Raw genomic sequence first — 23728 nt, 5'->3', positions numbered from 1 at the left:
CACAGAAGTCACATGAGGCAGAGACTGAAGTTGGTAAAATGTGAACTACTCAGTTTGGGAGGATGTTGCAATATCTTTGAAGTTCAATCCCTAGGGAAACTGTCATCAAAAAAGGAGGAGTCAGAAAGTAAACAATAGGGGAACATAAAGAAATTAAGATTACCAAAGATCTCAAGAAAAAGAAAACTTAAACACCTTGAGCATAAGCAAGGAAGATATTAATAACCGAAGAGAATATGGCCTCAAGATCATCTAAATAAATCCACATCTATAAATAAATATTGCAGGACAAAGGAAAAAGAATCAGCATTTGTTGAAGCAAAATATTCTGTGAATTCCCAGGACAGCATGAAAGCATGTCAGAATGTTCCTGAATGGTTTTAAGAGAAAAATAAGAATCATGAAAGTAAAATTTATGGCCGACACAGGAGAAATAATTGGCAAAATAGAAAACCTTGAATCCCCAGTGACAAACTTCACTAAAGAAATAAGAGAATAATTGATTGTGAATGAAAATACAAAAAAGTAAAGGACATTTTGGAAGAAGAGAAGCAAAAAAATAAAAACATTAAAAGAAAACATGGGAGAGGATTCTGGGAACATGGTAGAGTAGGTCAGAAATTCCAAGCTCTCCAGATTTGTTCCACAAACAACATAAAATAGCACCTCGGGGCAAACATAGAGTGGTAAAAATAAATAAGGGTAGGGGCAGAATGGTGGTCCTCCTGGGACAATCTAAGGAGATCTGAAGAAAAATCCTAGGACAAGGTTTGGTTCTTGTGAAGAGTAAATACCTCCAGGCTAGTTCTGCTGTAACAAGTCACAAGCCCTGGAGTTAGCTAGGTTGGGAGGCTACCTCAGCCCCAGCCACAGGAACTGTTACCCCAGGGACAGCACTTATGGGAGGCTGGAGGTCTTGGTTTCAGTTCCAGGTCAGAGGGGAGAACTGAAAGAGGATCTGAGGCCAGAGGCACCATCCCTCATACCCCAGGACTAAAGTGATTATAAAAACTAAACTGCTACAAATAAAAAAATAAATGAACAGGCAAAGGAAGAATCCAACCATAGAGAGTTATTATTGGAATAAAGAAAACCAGGATTCATCTTCAGAGGAGGATACTGAAGCAAAGAAACTGTCTTCTACCCCAAAGAGTAACGTCAAATGGTCACCTGCCCAAAAAGAATTCATTGGAGAACTTTAAAAAGACTTTAAAAATAAAATGAGAGAGACTGAAGAAAAACTAAAAAAAAAAATTAAAATAAGAAAAACAAGAAGATTGTGAAAAGAAAGTCAACCAATTAGAAAATGAGATCCAAAATCTTAAGGAAGAAAATGACTCCTTGAAAATTAGAATTGGACAAGGGGAAGCCAGCAAAGTTATAAGAGATCAAGAAATAATAAAACAAAATATAAAGAATGAAAAAAAATAGAAGAGAATGTGAAACATCTCACAAGAAAAACAACTGATCTGGAGAATAGATCAAGAAGAGAAAACATAAGAATAATCAGACTATCTGAAAGCTATTATCAAAAATAAAATCTTGATATAATAATACAAGAAATAAAAGAAAATTGTCCTGAAGCATTAGAACAAGAGGGAAAGTAGGAATAGAAAAAATCCACTGATCACCACCTGAAAGAGATCCTACAAGGAAAACCCACAGGAATATTGCAGTTAAGTTCCAAAACCCCCAGCTCAAGGTTAAAATATTATGAACAACAAAAAACAAACAATTTAAATATGGCAGTGCCACAGTTAGAATCATAAGACCTAACAGCAGTGACATTAAAAGACCACAGGTCTTGGAATACTATATATTGAAGAGCAAAAGAACTGGGGTTCCAGCCAGAAATATCATTCCCAGCAAAGCTAAGCATAATCCTGAGTGAAAAAAAAATGGATATCTAATGAATTTTCAGTTTTCAGGATTTTGTTAAAAAAAAAACAAACCTGAATTTAGTAGAAGATTTGACATACAAAGCCAAGAGAAATATAAGATGCATACCAAAGACTAATTACAAGGGACTCAATAAAGACAAACTGTTTACCTTTATGTATGTAAAATGTACACCTAAGATTGTTGTTAGTAATTGGGTAGTTCATAAGAAAGATTGGGGTAGGCCTGAGCATGATATGACTTTTAAAAGTAAAGCCATTTAGGAACAGCTAAAAAGAGTAATCATACAAACGAGGTACAAGAGGAAGCACTGACACAGAGGAATTAGATGGGGGGAGAGGGCTTTTAGTTCTGGAAATCTATTTTCATCAGGAATGGGCTTAACAGGGAATAAGACATATCTATATAGAAGAGCCTAAAAGTCTTCTAAATTAAGAAAGAAATACAACACTAAGGGCATAGGGAAGGGGGAGAGGATAAGGGAAGGTTCTTTAGAGGGGAGGGTGAGAGGATAGGTTAAAGAGGGATATAAAAAGATGTTTAGATTAATGGGAATTGGGAGGATAAGGGAAGGATCCTTGGAGGGGGAGTAGGGTCAGTAATAGGAGGAGGAGGTAGTAGGTAGAAATAAAGCAGAGGACTCAGGAAGGATAGGAAATAAGAGTTATGCACACACATAAAATAAAAATCAGGAATATAATTTATTAGGGAAAAAGGAGCAGGGCTGGTAATCATGATCTCAGACAAAGTTAATGCTAAAATAGATTTAATCAAAAGAGAAAAATAGGGAAACCACACTATGGTGCAGCCATATTTTTCAATTTTGTTTTGGACTATTTAAAACAACTAGATGGTATAAGGTGGGAATATTGCTGTGGAGTAGGAAATGATGAGTTGGTGGACTTAGAAAAATACGGAAAATCTTGAACTTATGAAGGAAGAGGTTATATACCCTTCAGAGAAACAGGTTAAGTAAGTATAGTATGGTCTTACAAAGATGCATATGAATGTATATATCTATATATAAGTATGATTATTGATATCTGTATATATATATATTATATGTGTGTGTGTGTGTATAAGTCCATGTATAGGTATATGTGTGCCTATGTATATATGTATATCTTTGTGTATATATCTATATATGTGTGTATTTATGCATATATGTGTATGTGTGTAAATATATATATATGTGTGGTGTGTGTGTATATATACATGTACATACACATATACATATATCCATGCTTTATTGTAGCCTTTTGGCAGGAGGAGGGGGGAAGAAGAGGGAAAAAAGAACAAAGTAAGAAGTGCACAGTAGAGAACAAAAGAGAACTTACAAGAAAGCAAAGAAAAGGTGGATAGCTCTCAACACAATGCATAGTAGCTATTACATAGACTTTCTTTAAATGGAAATTTATTGCTGTATGTTTTTAATCCTCTCTCACATTCTGCTGTGTGCATGGCAATGCTTTCTTTTCTTTTCTTATTTTGTATTTAAGTTTAAAATAAAATAATAAAAATAAAAATGTATAAATAAAAAAAGAAAACTATAGAAGCAAAACACACTAATCTTGAAGATAGTATATGCAGGCAACTTAAGGATTATAGAACTTTAGAAAGCACACAAGTAAAAAAAAAAACCCTGAACATCATAACGCCAGAAATAACATCAGAAAACTAGCTAGAATTTTTGGTCACAGAAAACAAAAGTACCAATCAAAAGAATCCACATGGTACCTCCAGGAAAAAAAAAACACCAAACCCTATACTGCAAACTGCAAATCACATAGTGGTTAAACTTAACAATTCCAGTGAGAAACAACACATTCTGCAAGGGACCAGAAGAAAGACCTTCAAATATTAAAGAAAGGAAATTTGAGTAGTACAAAACTACTGTGAACCCATTAAAAACCACAGGAGGAAATGGAGTAGTGTATTCTGAAGAGCAAAGGAGCTCAAGATGCAATCCAAGGTAACATACCCTGCAAATTTGAGTCTAAGCACTAATGTTAAAAAAGATGGAAATTCAATCTAAAAAAAGACATTTGAAGCATCCCTACAAAGAAAAGCAGACCTAAGAAAACCATTTCCTTTGTAAACACTTCAAAATAAGAGAAATATAAGAAGAGTAAACAAATACAGACAGCAACATAGGAAAGTGCAGGTAATTAAACAAATAATCCCAGAAAAAAAAAGGGAGGACAACTAAAAATATGTTTAGGAGGATTCAAGCAGAGGATGAGATAAGAAGGTAGGAGGTTGGAGTTAAAGGAAGGAAGTTCAGATTACTGGATCATGGATATACAATAGTGAGTGATAAAATGCCTAAAGATGTTACTGTCCCTGAGTGTGACTGACGTGAAGTGAAGATGGGGGTTATAAATAGAAGCCTGATGAAATAAGAGGTCAGGATATTCTCAAGGACATCTATGCATATATTGGAGTACCCAAATGTCCAGGCAGGGATTGGAATTAAGAAGAAAACTGTAAATTGGGAATTAAACTGATTAAGGAAGGAAGAGAAATAACATAAACGTCAGTAGATCATTGGGACAAACAGGTGGACCAGGTGATAAAAATGAATAGAGTGACTCTAAAAGAGAAGTTGATGAACAATAACAGGAAAGGAATAGCCTACAAGTAAGAGTGAGGATCAAGGAATAAGTTCCTCTTCATTCTCTTCTTCCTCTTTGTGGCCCAGTTCTTCATGGAGTATAAAAATGGAGTACTTGAGAGTGTGACCAGTGTTGCCTGGCCCTATGGAGAAAACTATGTTTCTATTAGATAGAACAAGTAAGAAGTAAATAAATCTAAGATAAAGGGAAAGCTTGTTAACAATAGGCCAGATGTTCCAGAGGGTGCAGTGGAATAGAAGCAGCATAGGAAATGATGGACTTGGGGGGTGAGTGACAATATGAGGAGATACAGCAGGGAGGATGATTCAATTTCCACTTTATAGCATAAAGGATAACCAGTTGACCAATAACTTCACTCTTAAGGGCCCAGCAATTCTAGAGCATAAATATGTGGCTCCTTACTGCCTCTGACTCTCACAGGTTCAAAATCTCTTACATTTCACAGACTCCAGTATCTAAGGAAGAAGAGGGGGTGACTGGGTTCTTGGGAGCTGGGCTGTTGCACTGAACTGGAATAGAAGCCTCATCCCAAAATGGCCACACAGAAGAATGCACACCCAGAAGATATACATGACACAAACACTTCGATTCCCACCTTCTCATTACGACACTATGGGGTTTTTCTTACCTGTATCGTGTAGTATCCATATTTTTCTGTTTTGATTCGGTATGTGTAGATCTTATTTTGAAACCTGTGGGAAAATAACTGAGTGATTGTACTATTCCAGAATCCAATCCACATACTCCAACCCCATAGTGCTTTCCCGGCAAAACTTTTACTGTTTTAGCTTCCAGAAAACTGGAATCCCAATTTTGAGGCCCTCTATATTCTTGCAAGATTAAGGAACACATTTCTTTGGCCAGTGAGCTCGAATTCTTTGAATTTTGGCAAAAATCTAGGATGGAATACCAAAGAGACACTGGAAAACAGCTAGAAAAAGAAAAGGTAGAGAGAGGATTCTGGAAAGATAGCAGAGCAGGTCAGAAAATTCCAAGCTCTCAAGATTTTTTCTCCACAAAAGAGATAAAATAGCACCTCAGGGCAAACAACGAGCTGTAAAAAATAAGAGTAGTAGGGTCACAACAAGGGTCCTCCTGGGACAATCTAAGGAGATCTGAAGAAAAATCCCAGGATGAGGTTTGGTCTCTGTGAAGAATAAACATCCCTAGAGGTTAGCTGGGTTGGGAGGCTGCCTCCCAGGAACAGTGAGGGAAATTGGGCATCTGAGCTGGGGAAGATTGAAGGAACCTCTGCTGAGAAGGAATGCCAGATCCAGCTATGCTGCAGAGATGTGGCTGGGGGTCAGAAGGAGCTAGCACATGCCTGGTGAGTGCAGAAGCAGTGGGATGGGGATGCTGCTGGCTGTGGCACTTACAGGAGGCTGGAGGTCTTGGTTTCAGTTCCAGGCCAGAGGGGAGAACTGAATATCTGAGGCTAAACACACCATCTCCCATACTCCAGGACGACAGGTGATTACAAAAATTAAGCTACTACTCCAAAAAAAAAAATGGACAGGCAAAAGAGAAAGAATCCAACCGTAGAGAGTTACTATGAAAAGAGAAGACCGGGATTCATCTTCAGAAGAGGATACTAAAGCAAAGAAACCCTCTTCTGCCCTAAAGAGCAATGTCAAATGGTTACCTGCCCAAAAAGAATTCATAGAAGAACTTAAAAAAAGACTTGAAAGGGGCAGCTAGGTGGCACAGTGGATAGAGCACTGGCCCTGAAAGACCTGAGTTCAAATCTGGCCTTAAACCAAACACTTGCCACTTAGTAGCTGTGTGACCTTGGGCAAGTCATTTAACCCCCATTGCGCCCCCCCCAAAAAAAGACTTAAAAAATCTCTCAGAAAGACTGAGGAAAAACTGAAAAAAATAAGGACAATACAAAAAAAACAAGAAGATTATGGGAAAAGAAAGTCAACCAATTAGAAAAGGAGAGCCAGAATCTTAAGGAAGAAAATGACTCCTTGAAAATCAGAATTGGGCAAGGGGAAGCCAATGAAGTTATAAGAGATCAAGAAATAATAAAACAAAATATAAAGAATGAAAAAATAGCGGAGAATGTGAAACATCTCACTGGAAAAACAACTGACCTGGAAAGCAGATCAAGAAGAAAAAACATAAGAATAATTGGAGTACCTGAAAGCTATGACCAAAAAAAGAATCTTAATACAATAATACAAGAAATAAAGGCAATTGTCCTGAAGCATTAGAACAAGAGGGGAAAGTAGAAAGAGAAAAAAATCCACTGATCACCACCTGAAAGAGATCCTATGAGGAAAACCCACAGGAATATCATAGTCAAATCCCAAAACTCCCAGCTCATGGATAAAATATTAAGAGCAACAAGAAAAAAAGTAATTTAAATATGGCAATGTCACAATTAGAATCACACAAGACCTAGTGGTGGCAACACTAAAGGACTGCAGGTCTTGGAACACTACATACAAAGAGCAAAAGAACTGGGGTTCTAACCAAAAATGTAATTCTCAGCAAAGCTAAGTATAATCCTGAATGAAAAAAAAATTAATGAATTGTCAGACTTTCAAGATTTTGTTAAAAAAAAAAACAAACCTGAACTTAATAGAAGAGTTGACAAACGAAGCCAAGTGAAATACAAGGTACATACCAAAGATTAATTACAAGGGACTCAGTAAAGACAGACTGTTTACCTATTGTATATGTAAAATGTAAAACGTATGCCTAAGATTGTTATTGGTAATTGGGTAGTTCACAAGAAAGATTGTGTTGACTTGAGTATGATATGACTTTACAAAGTAAAGCCGTTTAGGAACAGTTAAAAAAGAGTAATTATCTTGCACAAATGAGGTGCAAGAGGAAGAACTGACACAGAAGAATTAGATGGGGGAGGAGGGCTTTTAGTTCTGGAAATCTATTTCCATCAGGAGTGGGTTCAAGAGGGAACAATGCATATAAATCTAGAAAAGTATAAAAGTCTTCTAAAATTAAGAAAGAAATGAAACATTAAGGGGATAGGGAGGGTAAAGAGGATAAGGAAGGGATCTCTAGGGGGGAGGGTGAAAGGATAGGTTAAAGGGGGGTATAGAAGGGTGTTTGGATCAATGGGAATCGAAGGATAAGGAAGGGATCCTTTGAGTGGGAGTAGGTTAAGTAATTGGAGGGCAAGGTAGCAGGTAGAAGAAGTAAAATAGAGGAGTCAGGAGGAATAGGAAATAAGAAACATGCACAAAGATAAAAACAAAGAACAGGAGTAGAATTTGTTAGAGAAAGTAGATGGCTACATACGTAGGTATGTATATGTATGTATATCTCTATATCTCTATATAAATATACCTGCACTTCATTGTAGCCTTCTGAGGGAGGGGGGCAGAGGAAGGACAGAAAATAACAAAGTAAAAAGTGCACAGCAGAGAACAAACGAAAACTTACAAGGAAGCAAAGAAAAGATGGACAGCTCTCAACACAATGTGTAGTATTTATTATACAGGCTTTCTTGAAATGGACATTTATTGCTATATATTTTGAATCCTCTCATGTTCTATGTGCACATGACATGCAAATTTTAAATTTTTCTCCCCCTCCCCAAGACGGCACACAATCTAATATAAGCTATATATATACATTCCTATTAAACATATCTTCACATTAGTGATGTTGTAAGTAAGAATTAGAACTAATAGGAGGAACCACCACAAAGAGGAAACAAAACACAACAGAAGAAAAAAATCATAAATAGTATGCTCTGATCTGCATTTAAATTCAATAGTTCTTTCTTTGGGTGTGGATAGCATTTTCCATCATGAGGCTTTTGGAGATGTCTTAGATCCTTGTATTGCTGAGGGAAGTTAAGTCTATCAGAGTCAGTCATCACTCAATGTGGCTGCTACTGTGTATAACAGTTCTCCTGGTTCTGCTCACTTCACTCAGCATCAAACCATACAAGTCTTTCCAGGTTTATCTGAAGTCTGCCTGCTCATCATTTCTTATAGCACAATAGTATTCCATTACATTCATATATCACATTCACAATTATGATTACTATCTGTGTCTTTCTCTCTACCCTTCCTCCCCCTTTATGCTTTTCTTTCTCCTTTCTCCTTTTCCCTCCTCACTGATGTTTTGCTTTTGACCACAGCCTCCCTCAGTCCCACCTTCCTTCTATTAGCCCCTTTTCCCTCCTACTGCCTATAGGGCATGTTAGATTTCTATGCCTAACTGATTATGTTATTCCCCTTCTTGAGCCAAATCTGATGAGAGTAGGGTTCAGATAATGCTTATCTCCCTCCCTTCTTTCCCTCTGCTGTAATAGGTTTTTGTGCCTTTTCCTGTGATGTAATTTACCCTTGTTTGCTTCCTCACCTTTCCTTTTCTCTCAGTACATTTTCTTAGTTAGATCAGATTAATTCACTTACTTGGATCCATTTAACCCACTTGATTAGATTTTTTTCATCATTACATCAAAGTCAATTTATACCCACCCCCTTTATGTATACCCCTTTAACATGGTGTAATAACAATACAGTTCTCAAGAGTTACAAGTGTCATCTTTCCTTGTAGGGATGTAAACAGTTTGCCCTTACTAATAACATGTTGTTTCTTTCTGTCCTGTTTACCTTTTTATGTCTCTCTTGAGTCTTGTATTTGAAGATCAAATTTTCTGTTATGTTTTTTATTTTTTTTAAGGCAATAGGGGTTAAGTGACTTGCCCAGGGTCACACAGCTAGTAAGTATCGAGTGTTTGGTCTGAGGCTGGATTTGAACTTAGATCCTCCTGACTTCAGGGCTGGTGCTCTATGCACTGTGCCACCTAGCTGCTCCCAGAGCTCTAGTCTTTTTATCAGGAAGGTATGGAAGTCCCCTATTTCACTGAATATCCACCTCCTTCTCTGAAAGATCATGCTCATTTCTGCTGGGTAGTTGATCCTTGGTTGTAATCCAATCTCCTTTGCCTTACTGAATATCATATTCTACACCCTACAGTCTTTTAATGTAGAAGCTGCAAGATCCTATGTAATCCTGACTGTGGTTACACGATATTTAAATTGTTTCTTTCTTGCTGCTTGTAGTATTTTCTCTTTGACCTGGTAATTTTGGAATTTAGCTACTATATTCCTTGGCATTTTCAATTTGGGATCTCTTTCAGGAGGTAATTGGTGGATTCTTTCTATTAGTTTACCTTCTGGTTCTAGGACCTCAGGGCAGTTTTCCTTTATGATTTCCTGAAAGATGCTGTCCAGGCTTTTTTTTTCATCGTGATTTTCAGGTAGAGCAATAATTTTTAAATTGTCTCTCCTGGATCTATTTTCCAGGTAAGTTGTTTTACCAATGAAGTATTTTACGCTTTCATCTATTTTTTCTTTCTTTTGTTTTTGTTTAACTGATTCTTGTTCTCTCATAGAGTCATTAGCTTCTATTTGCCCAATTCTAATTTTTAACAAATTGTTTTCTTCTATTAGATTTTGTACCTCCTTCCCCATTTGGCCAATTATATTTTTTAGGGACTTGTTTTCTACAGTTAATTTTTGTCCTTCCTTTTCCAAGCTATTGACTCTGTCTTGCATACCTCTCATTTCTTTTCCCATTTTTTTTTCTACCTCTTTCACTTGACTTTTAAAATCCTTCTTGAGCTCATCTAAGAAGGCCTTTTGGGCTTCAGACCAGTTCACATTCCTTTTTGAGATTCCAGATGTGGGTTTGTTGACAATGTTGTCCTCTTCAGAATTTCTGTCTTGATCTTCACTCTTCCCCACAATAAGAATCTATCGTATGTTTCTTTTTGCTCATGGTGTTTGCTTATTTCCTGGCCTTTAAAGACATTGGGCTCTCATGCTGGGGAGCAGAAGGCACTGACCCAAGCTTCTTGAGTTGGGAGCCTAGGGCCTGGTAGATGGCTTTGTGTGCTGGGGGCCTCCAATGGTGGCAGTTGGAGGCTGTAGGATTCTGGCAGCTTACCTGGTGTTGGGCTGGAATCAGCAACACTGGAACTCTAGGGGTAGGATTGGGTAATGTGGCTCCTTCCTACTCACCCAGGCCTTTCCTTCCTTTTGCTTTCTTCAGTTCCTTTCAGGTGGATGTTGTAGGGTGTTTATCCACCTGGGGCCTCTTGGAGTGCTGCTTCCCTTAGTTCTGCTGAGGAACTGGGAGACTCGGTTGCTATAGAATGCCAACACACCTGGTGCTTTTCTGAGCTGGTTTCCACCAGTTCCCCACCCTCAATGAGGCACTGTTGGTATTTGCCTGCTCCACCACTTGGGCTTCATGATCTCTCCCCCCAAGGTAAGAGGGGCCTTTCCAGTTAATTCCTCAAGCTACCTGGGCTACTGGACTGCTGCACCCCATCTTTCTTCTGGTTCAGCTGTTCCAGGGTTTTTCCTGGGGTGATATTTTCTGGGCTTTCAGCTCTTTCTTTCTTTTTTGTACAGGGTTGCTAAACTGGTAGATTAGGATGTAGTTTACCTGGTTTTTTGGCAATGCTTTTCATAAAAGGTTCTTCATAACATTCTTTCAGAGAAGATGGATAGAGATGGATTAGATGATAGTACATTTAAATGGATTCAGAATAGTTGGAGAGCTAAACTCAAAGATGGATGAGTTGTTCCATATGCTGAGATGGCTGGTTAATGGTTCAATGCCAATGTAGTAGAAGATTTCCAGTGAAGTACCCAAGGGATTTATGCTTGGCCTTGTACTGTTACCATTTTTGTAAATGACTTGAAAGGCAGTGGGCTAGAGTGGATAGAGATATGGTATCAAATCCAGGAAGACACATCTTGGCTATGTTTTCATGGGTAAATCATCTAACCTCTCAGTGCTATAGGCAAGTTTCCATAAACTGCAGAAAAAGTGCTGACCTCCATTGGTAGGTAGGATTTCCTCATTTGGCAGTTCCCTGGATCAAGGAAATCACACGCCTAACCCCTATCCCTAGCAGTCAGTCAGTAAATAAAAATTTATTTAGCACCTACTATATGCTAGGCACTGTGCTAAGCACTGGGGATACAAAGAAAAGTAAAAGACAGTCCCTGCTCTCAAGGAGCTTACAGCTCAGAGGGATAGTTGACATACTGGATGACAAAATCAGCATCCAAAATAATCTTTATAGGCTAGAAAATTGGGCTAAATCTAATAAATTGAAAAGCAATAGACATTAATGTGGAATCTTGTACCCAGGTATAGGAAAAAAAAATAAACTTCACAAGTGTAAGATGAATAGGCCTGGATAGAAAGTGGTTATCCTGAAAAAGGTCTGGGCTTTTTGTGGGCTACAAGCTTGATATAAATGGATAGGAGTGTGAAGTGACAGACAAAGAAGCTACATGAGCTTGGGTTGCACTAAGAGAGACACAACTTCCAAAAAAAGGGAGATGATCATCCCACTGTTTTCTGCCCTGGTTGGTTTGTACCTGGAGTGTGGTCTTCAGTTCTGGGTGCCACAGTTTTAAAAAGTCATGTAGCTATGAGATGACAAAGCTGAGGCAAATCTGATTCTTCTGATGCTGCATCCATTGCTATTTACACTAAGCAATGTTGCCTCCCACAAGTAAATTTTGATGGGGAAAAGTGGAAAGGGGACCAAGAAAGCAATCTGCTCCACGTGGAGGTGTCTTGGTGTTTGGATGTCAGGGACCAGACAGCTTGGGGCCATGGAATCTGGAAAGGGTGGAGGATGACATAAATTCTAATGGGGTTGGATTAGATTGAAAGGTATAACCAGTGGGGAAAGAGAGATGGAGCACACAAAATGGGATGAAGAAGCACCAGAAGTAAACCTCACCCAACACTCAATGCTCTTTAGGGCTATAATTACTCAGTTCACATGCAGTTGAATTCAATTCAATTTATTAAATGCATACTATTTGCCAGGCACTATATGATGACGTGTGAATATAAAGCCAAAAACGGAAGTCTCCACCTTCAAGGAACATATATTCCACTGGGGGTGGAAGGAACAACATATAAAGAAATGAGTAAGTACAAAATATATATAGCACCACCTCTGGGTTCACTCCTCCAATGTGCAGTGACACTGGTATAGAAGTACGGTAGTTACAAAGCATGGAAGAAGGAGGAGGAGATGATGATGAAGATGACCACCACCACCGCCACCACTGCTATCACTGCTACTGCACTTTCCCATGAATACACACAGAGTGCATGGGAAAAGGCAGGCACACACTTAAAACTACATTGGTAGTGAGGCACACGTACATGCAACACATCTAGTTGGGTCAACTCACAACTCTGGAAGAGTAGGGCCTCAATATTCTTTCTTTGGAGAGTTTTTATGAAGTTCACCGTGAATCAGGATGTTTGTATTAAGGATGGATGAGTTGTTCCGTATGTTGAGATGTCTCCTCCCTGGGAATGGCTAGTACCAGGCTAGAACAGATAGTTTGCTCTGCCCTTGGACTGCTGGACTAGGCTAGACAGGTTGCTACCTTGCAGCTGCCTGGGCAGAGCAGATCCAAGCGACTGGGCTGTTCTCTGAGCACGGTGCCTCTCTACTGGCCATGTTGATCCATTCTTCAAAGGGCAGTTTCAGCCTCTGGCTCAGTTGGGTGTTACAGTACTGTTTCGATTCACATTACAAGGCTCTTTTCAGAAAGGGAAAGGATCCTTACCGTAGAATTGGCAGAAATCTCTCCTTTTTGATTTCCTCAGCCTTGGTGCTGAGATTTGTCACCAGGAGCCAAGGGGTGAGAGAGGTCTAGGCTTTTAAACAGTTCGTTCCAGTATGGAGTGGGTTGCTTCAATGAGGAACTGTACCCTTACTTATTTTATTTTTCTTTTAACCATAAGTATTGATTGATGAATTGAAGAATATAATTTTAGTGGAACAGTAAGGCACAACTGTGGATTCAAACAGTTTGCTATAGAGCTAAAGGAGAAAAATGCATTTTTTTCTTAAGATCTTAAATATGCAAGTTGAGAAGCCACTTAAGTATCTGTAACAGATCATCTCGGACAAGTCTTTCCTTTTATACAATTCCTATATTACTTATGGTGATCATCCAGCTGTACTTCCCAGATACCTGCTGGAGTATTATTCAAATGAATGACTGGGGACAAAGGAAGTGAAATCATCTATGCCCTGGGGTAAGATCATTGTTTTATTGATCTCTTCTTTTGTAACTGAGCTATTCAACTATCAGACCCTGGAAGTGTGGGGGATTTTTTCACCTCTTCTTCCTGAAAGGGCCCTTTCCAACCCTTAGCTTTGCTGAAGATTCGAAAGATCACATCCATTGCATATACTACACAAAGTGAACATGGGCAGTGCATTGATTGGGAGAAAATAGAAGCGTGATTTGGTTAGACTTGAACCTTAGGAAAATCATTTTGGCAGCTATGTCAAGGATAGGTTGGAGTGAGGAGAGACTTGAGTCAGGGAGATCAAATAGGAGACTGTTGAAATAGTCCAGGTGAGAGGTCATGATGGCTTGCAGCATGGGGATGAAAATGTGGGTGTAGAGGAGAAAAGGATAAACAACAAATTCTAGCCCCTAAATGGATGTGTAGGATGAAGGAGGGAAGGGAATCAAGAACGTCACTGAGGTTGTGAGCCTAGCTGACTGGAAGAATAGGGAGATCTTGAACAGAAATAGGGAAATTTGGAAGAGGGATAGCATTGAGGGAAAAGAGTGTGATTTAGAAATAATGAATCTGAGATATGTACAAGACATTTGGTTTGAAATGTCCAATTTTGATGTGGGACTTGAGTTCAGGATACAGATTTGGGATAGCCATATAGATCTGAAAATATCTGTAGAGAGAAAGTAGTTAAATTCACAGGAAATTGGTAAGGCCACTAAGAGAGAGAGTGTAGAGGGAGGAGTGGAGGCCCAAGATAGAGCGCCATGGTTAGGGAAGCATGGTATGATAATCCTATAAGGGTAAAAATCTCTGAATTAACACCAAGAACTTAAAGACCTAGGAGGCTCACTCAGTACCTATACCCCTCCCCTAGTCTTTAGTGACTACTCTTCCCCATCCTTTCCTCCCACAGAAGGAAGAACAAATTGTGTACCTGGCCTTAGAGAAGAGACCTCCACCCTATGGGCCCCAGATACTCTACTGGAATACTCCTCCCCCCCCCAAGAAAAACACAGTCTTGTTATGCTATGCACTGAGGTTGGCTTTTTTTTTCACAGTTCTATCATTTTTCACATCAAGTAACATTTCCTGTCTACTGTTACCACATACAGCAGGTCAGTACCATAAGTTCCTGGCCAAAATTCCATTGTGTCATTTCCTGCCCTCATGCCTAAATCCTCTCCATCACTCTCACTGTGAAAACACAGGTATTAGTAATGCCACCTCCAACTTCTTCTCCATTCCACACTTATTCATCTCCATGAGTTGGATTAATGATGTTCCACAAAGCAAGGCGGCTGCCAAGCCCCCAAGAGGCTCCATCAAGGTCATTATGAGCTACTCTGGGAGCACCTTTATAGAACACCCCCTAGAAATAAGGGAAAGGGAAAACAGGGATCACCCCCAGGGACTCTAGTACATTTTGTGTTTATGATGATAGTGGTGACCAGCACTATGCTGGAGCCAGCTTGAATCAGAGAATCAGACATAGTTGTTTAATTTTCAGCATGAAAATTTACACTGTAGAAATAGGCACATGATACAAATCAAGGCTTGATTTATTATTTTGTTGATTGTCTGGACAAGAAAATAATGGAAAAGAGGTTAATAATTCAGATTAAACTTGTAAATGTGTGGTGTATATTTCTTACTATGGAGAGCTGATTTTTGAACATTTACCAGTACACCCTTGGTGACGACACACACTCCTTTAGTTTCCTAAGTATTTTCTCTTACACCAAATAGTTCAGTGAAGTAAGCAGGCAAAAATGATCCTGATGTTTTAGATGAGGAATTGACACCCAAAGCAGTGAGTTGATTTGTCCACAGTACCATTAAATGTCAAAGCAGGTCCATATCTCAAGTCACCAAGTCCAGGAGCCTTCCAGTCTACCATACTGCCCTCTCATATATGTTTATGTCCCAAGAAACATGACTTGTCTAATATTATATCTAGTCAGTCAATAAGCATTTATCAAATATTTACTATGTGCCAGGCACTATGCTAAGTGTCAGGGATCAACCTGACCCTGCAAGTCCCAGAAAGCATGTCTCAGGGCTTGGGATGAGGTTCCCTCTCTGCCCAGGGGCCATGGATCTCTCGTCAGGGTGGTGTTTTGACAAATCTCCATCAATCAGCACTCCTCTTGATTCAACATGGATTCTTGAATCTCTGAATAAGGGTCATGCAGGCATCACTTCTGGTGGCCACTCAGAAGCAGACTGATGGCTGGGACTGGTAGGTTTACAAATTACAAAGAAATTCTGATTGGTGATCAATTATCTAAGCTTACGATGAAGTGAAACTATTCCTGTTAGCATTAGTTTCCTAACATCATTAACAAATATTTGTCAGTTATTTCTCAAATTCAGGGAATACACATCATCTGTAATTGTCAGATTTGACAGATACACATGTCATTGTCAAATCATACCACTCAAGTCCTTCTCTTATTGCAGAAAAATAACTTACAATAACAATTCCTCTATCACCAAATGGAGTCATGAGACAAACTGGAGCTGCTCAACCTAAGACTTCCACTAATGCCAATTCTACTTTTAGATAACTCTCATTCTTAAGAAATATTTCCTTTCATCAAGCTGAAATCTGCCAGTCTGCAGCTTCCACCCACCGCTCCTACTTCTGTGCTGTAAGCCCAAACAGTCCTATCCCTTCCCCTTGTAACATTCCTTAACCCTTCTTTTTCTACAGGCAAAACATCTCCAGCTGCTTCAGTGGACCCTCATATGGCATGGTCATCATCCTAATAATCATCCTAAATGCCACCCTTCATAACTGTGGCATTCGAGACTGAAAATAATACTTGTGATGTGGTCTGAGAATGTCAGAGAACATTGGGACCTTCCCTCCCTCATTATGGACTCTATTTCTCCCATAACATAACTTAGGACAGCAAGCACTTTCTTTATTGCCATATCACACTAATGACTTATTCTGGACTTGTGGTCCACTAAAACTCCCAGGTCTTTTTCTTAGTAACAGTTATCTGGGCACACCTCTTCCATCCTACACTTACAAAGTTGATTTTTTTCACTCTACACTTATCTTCATTGAATTTCATCTTGTGATATTTAACTAATCATTCCATGTTGTTGAGATCTTTTTGGACCCTGGTTACACTGTCTAATGCATTCTCTGTGCCCTCAGTGTCACAAGAGACAACTCAGAGAGTGTTTTTGGAGATTACTGGGGTGACAAAAACCCCACCGCTTTTTGGCATGTGATCTCATCCTCTGCCATCCCCTTTTCCTTTTGCCTTAAATCTTTCCCAATATCAGGGTCTTTTCCAATGAGTCCTGGAAAGAAGTGGGACAGAGAGAATCAATCTTGGCTGAGTCACGCAGAGCAGCAGGTACAGAAAAAGGTGTGTGGGGGGGAACAGAATCGGTAATAGATCTGTTCCTGGACTCCCTGCCCCAATACCCTTTTTTTAAATTAAATTTTCTTTTCAAAGATCCATCTTTCCTCCCTCACTCCTCCCCTCCCATTCCCTCATTGAGAAAGCAGTAAAAACAGAGATCCTGTTACAAACATGAAGACTACCTTAGTTCTAAGCCACTGCTGGCCATTCCTTTTCACTTCTGACCCTAAAATGTCCTCTAGCAGCTAAGTGGCACAGTGGCTAGAGCGCAGCGCCTGAAGCCAAGAAGACCTGAGTTTAAATCCAGCCTCCAACATGTACTAGCTGTGTGACTCTGGGCAAGTCACTTAATCTCCGTTTGCTTCAGTTTCCTTATTTGTAAAATTTGGTTAATAATAACATCTACCTCCCCAGGTTGTTGTGAGGATCAAATGAGATAATAATTGTCAGGTGCTTAGCACAGTGCCTGGCACGCAGTAAGCACTATATGCATTTTAGCTATTATTATATAGTTAGTTCTAATGCTGACTAACAGTAGTTCTGTGTTTTGGGGGCAGCTTGTGTCACAATTTACAGTACTCAGAAATGATCATTCACAACCAAAGGAGGACATTAAAGACCTACAGTCCCCACTAAACAATGGAAAGTGCAGTATTCAAAGCCTCTCGGTGAGGTGGGGGTGGCTGCTCAGGCTTCCTTCCTGCAACATCTCTCTCTCCCACTCCCCATTTCCACACCCACCGTTCTTGTACCTCTGCCTAATCAGCGCCCAACTACCCTACACAGACCTTCTTGCTTCTACTCCCTCCCTTTTCCAATCCATCCTTTGCTGAGTAATAATGGCTGCGGAGGAGAGGGTGAGGCTGGTGACTTTGCACAGCTCTCCCTCACTCAAATCCAATTCACTTGCAAGTCGTATCATCATCTCCCTGATATCATGGTCTTCTTTGAACGAAGGACAAACCATTCACACACACACACACACACACACACACACACACACACACACACACACTGTTTCTTATCTATGGATCTGATCATGATACTCCTTTCCTTAACATCTTAAGTAGCTTCCTGGATCCTATTAAGTACAATTCAAACTCCTTTTTTGAGCAAACCCCCTCCATAGTATCATATCGTTCTGTAGCACCTCATACCTCTTTCTGTGTTTCAGACAAAATAGCCTACCCTCTTCCTTCTCTTCACCTGTTGAATTAACACCTGCCCCTCCTAAAACTTAACACCTGCCCCTCCTAACCCAAATACTACATCCTCCCAAAACTTTCTTTGTGTATCTTGTTTTAATGATCTTCTCCCTCATGTGTCACTTAGGACAATATTTTGCACCTTTCAAGGAGTGCATTTATCCTGCTTTTTAAATTTATAAAATCCTTGTTAGATGGGTTGCTTATGTCAAATGGTGCTCCTGGAACTTCTTGCTTTGGGAAGCTAGTGCTTGAGGTCACATTTGAACTCAGGTCTTCCTGACTCTAGTTCCAGCGTTCTACCTACTGAGCCACCTAGCTGTCACTGTTCTAGACAGCCAAGACTATGAGTTTCAGAGAAGCTCCTGGTCTTTATTGGGAGATAGAGTTTCCTAACCTGGGACTTCTTATATCAAAGAAATCACCCGTCCACTCCCCATCCCTATCCCTTCCTTATTTCAAGACAAAAATTGTCTTTTTGTCATTTCTACCCATTGTTCCTACTTGGCTGAGAAACATTTTTTTAAAGGACTGTAGCTTTTTCCATACACCTTTTCCATTTAAGTACTTGAAAACAGCTATTGTATCCTTCCCACGGGTTCTTTTCACCAGGCCAAACCTCTCCAGTTGGAGACATTCCTACACTCTGGTTTTCAATATCCTTTCTAAGCTGTAGAGCCCAGAACTAAAGACAATACTCCCAATCTGGTTTAATAAGCACAGAGCACAGGGGGACTCTCACTTCCCTACTCCTAGATAGAATAATGGTAATAGCCAGGTCAGCTGAAGTACCTGTTATGAGCCAAACACTATGGCAAACATTTGGGGTACAAAGAAAGGGAAAAGACAATCAGCATGCAGATAGTCCTTGACACTTTGCAAAGTGCTTTGTAAATATTCTCATCTGGACCTCACACCAACTCTAGGAAGTTGATGCTCTTATTATGCCCATTTTATAGCTGAGGAAACTAAGGCAGACAGTGAGGAAGTGACATGCCCAGGGTCACAGAGGTGCTAAACATCTGAGGCTGGATTTGAATTCAGGTATTCAAATGACTCAAAGTCCAGGGCTCTCTTCACTGCACCACCTAGCTGCCTCTCTTAATGAAGCCTAAATTACATTAGTTTTGAAGGATAACCCTATCACAGTTTCATTGAACTTGTAGTCCATGAAAACCTTCAAACATTTTTCAGATGCCTATTGTCTTGAAGTGACTCCCCCATACTGTATTTGTGGAGGTGATATTTTCTAAACTCAACTGTAAGACTTTATGTTTTTTCTATTAAATTTCATTTTATTAGGTTTGGCCCAATGGTCTAAATCAGGGTGGGGAACCTGTGGCCTTTTGAGTCCAAGTTTTACAGAACAAATTTTTTCATTATGGGAATTTGTTCTGTGAAGTTTGGATTCAGTCCAAGTGCAGAACTTGAAGACCTAAAGGGTCACATGTGGCCTTGAGGACACAGGTTCCCCAGCCCTGGTCTAAACTATGAAGAAACATGTATACTCCGTACCCTATAATCAGATTGTCAGAGCTCCTGAGCTTTATATGTTTCCAATACTCTTTGATGCTGGATGCCCAACTGCCTTGCTGTTCCCCTACTATCATCCTACACATTATTATTTTTTTTGGCTAGGCAATGGGGTTAAGTAACTTGCCCAGGGTCACACAGCTAGTAAGTGCCAAATGTCTGAGGCCAGATTTGAACTCAGTTCCTCCTGACTCCAGGCCTGGTGCTCTATCTACTGTACCACCTTGCTGCGCCCCCATCCCACACATTCTTAATGAATTCCATGACTCAGGTGTGACCCAGTCATCCCTATAGATGGCTTGGCTTCTTTTACCAGCTATACAAATTCTCCAATTATTTCATGCACCTTGGGTATATGGCATTAGAGGAAAGGTCTTTCCCATTGGCTCTATAATTACTGTATTTTTGTCCTATGTCTTGAGGGTATTATGAGCATCATGACAGCAGGGCCCGTCTTGTCTATATTTTTTTACCTCTGATTTGAAAAATGCATGGACAATCTTAACTTTGGAGAACTGAAATGGAAATTTATCTCCATCCTCTCAGCAGTGAGGTGGTGATCAATACATAGGTATGTAATGAAGCTTTGGACCTGGTTAATGTGTTGTTTAGGTTTCCATAACTACATTTATTGTACAGGCATCTTGGTGTATGAATAAAGAGCTGGCCAACTCTCTAAGACTTTACATTGCAGAAAAGATGCTGACTTTCATTGGTAGAGAGTTTCATATACTAGTGAAATCACATAGCAGTCCAGTCTATTTATGGTTCTTTTTTTACAAAGGAGAGTTCTTTCACTCCACCATCTTGGCTCTGCCCCCACAAAGGAGAGTTCTAATGGTGGGAGGAAGGTAATGGCATACAGGGGATGGTAGAAGATGTCATTAGGGGAAAAAATCATCAGCACATTTTTTTTAAACAGTGTCTCCCCCAGCATGTACCACAGTGGTTTCACTTAGTAGGTATTTAATAAATGTTGAGTTGATTTCAGAATGAGGAACTCTATGGATAGTCAAAAGTGACATGTATTGGAGGCGGTCTGCTTGTAAAGATGCTGAATGTTTTTATATATCAAGGTTGATTGAAAATATGACTCCCTGATTACCAAATTGTATCTACCCCACAGGCCAACAAATGGCTAAATTGGAGGTAAAAAAAAAATTCAGTGAGATAAGTCAATGGTCTGAAATTTTGATGAAGATTGAAATAGTAAGCTTGGGGTTGTCAGTTATGGTAATCTATGGACAAAATAGTTCTATAGGGGTTTGCAGCAGGCAATGAAGTTACGTGACTCGCCCAGGATCACAAAGTTTGTGTCAGAATCAGGCTTTCTGATTGAAAACCAGTGCCTCTACCATCACACAATGGTGACTCCAGTGGTGCTCTGTTTACGTCCTGGCAAGTTTCACATATGACGACATGAATTTATAGATGGAAATAAAGGAAGTACCTGAGGGTAACTCTCACTGGGGAAACTCTCTTCATCAACAGAGATGAGAATTATCTCTATCACTTGAGATCCATAGACTTTAAGTGACTTGCCCAGGATCATTGACATGATAAGTGTCAGAAGCGGATTTTAAGCACATCTTTCATCTCGGGCCTGTGGCATCACAGGAGAGGTCTTTCCTATGGGATCCATAATTCCTATAGCTCTCTGAATTATCTGTAGTTATCTGTACAGAGGGCCCAGAACTCTATCCATTATGCCATGCTGATTCAATGAATAGGAATATTAATTGCAGCAACAAAAAGTACCAAGTTAATGGGAAATTCTAAGAATATAGGCAGTCCTCCATACGTAGTACTCCAAATGTTTGAAAGTCAGCTATTTTCTTGGAACTTAGAATATACTTTCCCACAGAAATTCCCACAGAAATTATGGGCTACACAGGCTGGCCCATAAAAGCCCATATCACCCACAATGTAGTTTAATAATAATTTAAAAAAGACTTACATTAAGCCCAGTAATCAGTAAGCAGGAAAAGGACAATAGTTCCTCTTTTTGTAGAGAAGGGGGAGAGAAAGTCAAGAAGAACATATAGTAATTAACTCAAAATGCCTTTCTATACTTTGCTTAAATAAATAAATAAATACTTTGTTGCCTTCAACAAGAGAGAACTGTCCCATTAGCTTGGCATTTCTGATTTAAATCATAGTATGGAACAAGCTCCATGAGAAGGGAGGGGAGAATTAACAGAAAGGAAAGAATACGAGGATTGGAGTCAGAAAATCTGGTTGAAAGCTCTGGCTCTAATACTCTGGGCGAATCAAACCTCTCTGAGCCTCACTTTCTATATCTATAAAATGACATTAATAAAAGACTTACAGTATCTATAGCACAGGGCTGAGGAGAGCATTAAATAAGATGAGAACTTTCATTTTTGTATTCCCTCACAGTACCTGACTGACACAGAGTATCCCACATCCCCTAGCACTCCGTAAAAGCACTATTGCATCACTTGCATGAATGAATATTATTTAGAAATGCCAGTAACTTTGAAGTTTTTTTTTTCTTCCTAGTAGAGGCATTATCAGTGCAAGATTAAGTTTGGGGTGAGGCCCTTAAATTACAAAATAAGCAGATGTCCAGGACATAGATAACCCTTCCTCCTACTGTCTATGCCAGGCACCTTCTGCACTCTGCCCTGTGCCACGCAGACAGGCTACTTTTGTAGCCCACCTATGATCCATCTACTGCCCCTGAACCTTTGTACAAGCTGTCCTACATGTCTGGGACATATTCCTTCCTTTCATCTTGAAATCTTTAGCTTCCTTCAAAGCTGAGCTCTTAAATGAGGCATTTCCTTATTTCCCCAGCATCTGTTGCCTACCCTCCCCAATTGCTTCATATTGACTTTGAATATATTTGGCACATAACTGTATATGTACATGTTGTTTCCTCAAGTAGAACAGATGAATTCACTGGATAGTAGTCATATTTGTCACAATTGTTGTTTTCATTCTAGATCTGTGATATCAACTCCTAGTATATACACTTCCTCCACTGATCCAAATCAGCAAATTTCCTATAAACCATGTATCTTAAAGAGGTACCTGGGGCACTGAGAGGTTCAGTAAATGATTTTGCAAGGGGCACAGAACTAGGATGTATCAGAAACAGGAGGGGAACCAAAGCCTCCTTGACCTTACAAAATCAGCTCTCTCTTATGACGATAACCCGCTGTGACAGAGCCTGTCTTCCCTCCAACTTCTCTCTGGCGGTCTTAGCCATTTCCCTCCCTCCTGGGGTTTCCCAAATACACTATTGCTCTATTCTTACTTGGTTGATCTAAGAAAATCCTAGGATACTAGGGTTGAAAGCGAACTTAGGCAGTAGATGCGATACGTTCCAATAGAAACAAAGAGCAGAAACCACTTACAAGACACAGAGGCACAGGGCTCCAGGTACTGACTCGCTGTCTCTTAAGAGAAACTTGCCATCTTTCCTCTCCTGAAGCAGTAAAGTCTCACAAGCTTTTTTGGTCAGAGGGCCATGGTAATAGGGTAGGTCCATGGAGGGAGCTCAGCAGTCCCTACTGGTGAAGAGCCGTGACCCAAGGATGGAGTTCTGAAGCAGTCACTTAAAAAGTCTCAGCTGTATAGCAGCGGTTTCTTCCACAACAGTGTTGGGCTGTGTGTGTGTGTGTGTGTGTGTGTGTGTGTGTGTGTGTGTGTGTGTGTGTGTGTGTGTATAGAGAACTTGGGGGGGGTGAAACCTGGCCTGATACAGGAAATATAGAAACTGAGGGTGATAAAATGACCACTACCTCTTTATAAAGGAAAAGAACCCACATGATTTTAGTAAATTAACACCTCCAAAAGCATCAAATGTTTTGAGTTAAAAAAAAATCAGTCCCAGAACTCTAAGAGACTTCTTTGTTGTTCAGCCTGTGGTTGGGAGTTTTAGACCCTGGGGAGAGAGCTACACAGGCCAAAGATTCAAAAATAGCCATGGCTATGATGGCTGGCCACATCCTTCTACTTGCTCAGC

The 23728-nt window shown here is 39.8% G+C and overlaps 1 protein-coding gene across 1 annotated transcript in view; it reads right to left on the bottom strand.

Moving 5' to 3' along the window:
* Positions 1–23452, bottom strand: part of SH2D1B (SH2 domain containing 1B) — a 30914-nt gene extending 7462 nt beyond the window's left edge. The window contains exons 1-2 of the mRNA XM_020988621.2: positions 23118–23452; positions 5164–5227 (exon numbers count right to left, since the gene is read on the bottom strand). Coding sequence (XP_020844280.1) covers positions 5164–5227; positions 23118–23251 — 198 coding nt within the window. The 5' untranslated portion in view covers positions 23252–23452. The remainder of the gene's footprint in view (positions 1–5163; positions 5228–23117) is intronic.
* Between the last annotated feature and the right edge of the window lie 276 nt (positions 23453–23728).

Source organism: Phascolarctos cinereus, unplaced genomic scaffold (genome assembly GCF_003287225.1).
Source record: "Phascolarctos cinereus isolate Bilbo 61053 unplaced genomic scaffold, phaCin_HiC Scaffold_5;HRSCAF=322, whole genome shotgun sequence".
Lineage (NCBI taxonomy): Eukaryota > Metazoa > Chordata > Mammalia > Diprotodontia > Phascolarctidae > Phascolarctos > Phascolarctos cinereus.
The sequence above is the reverse complement of the archived record's forward strand: the minus strand, read 5'-3'. Positions and strand labels throughout refer to the sequence as shown.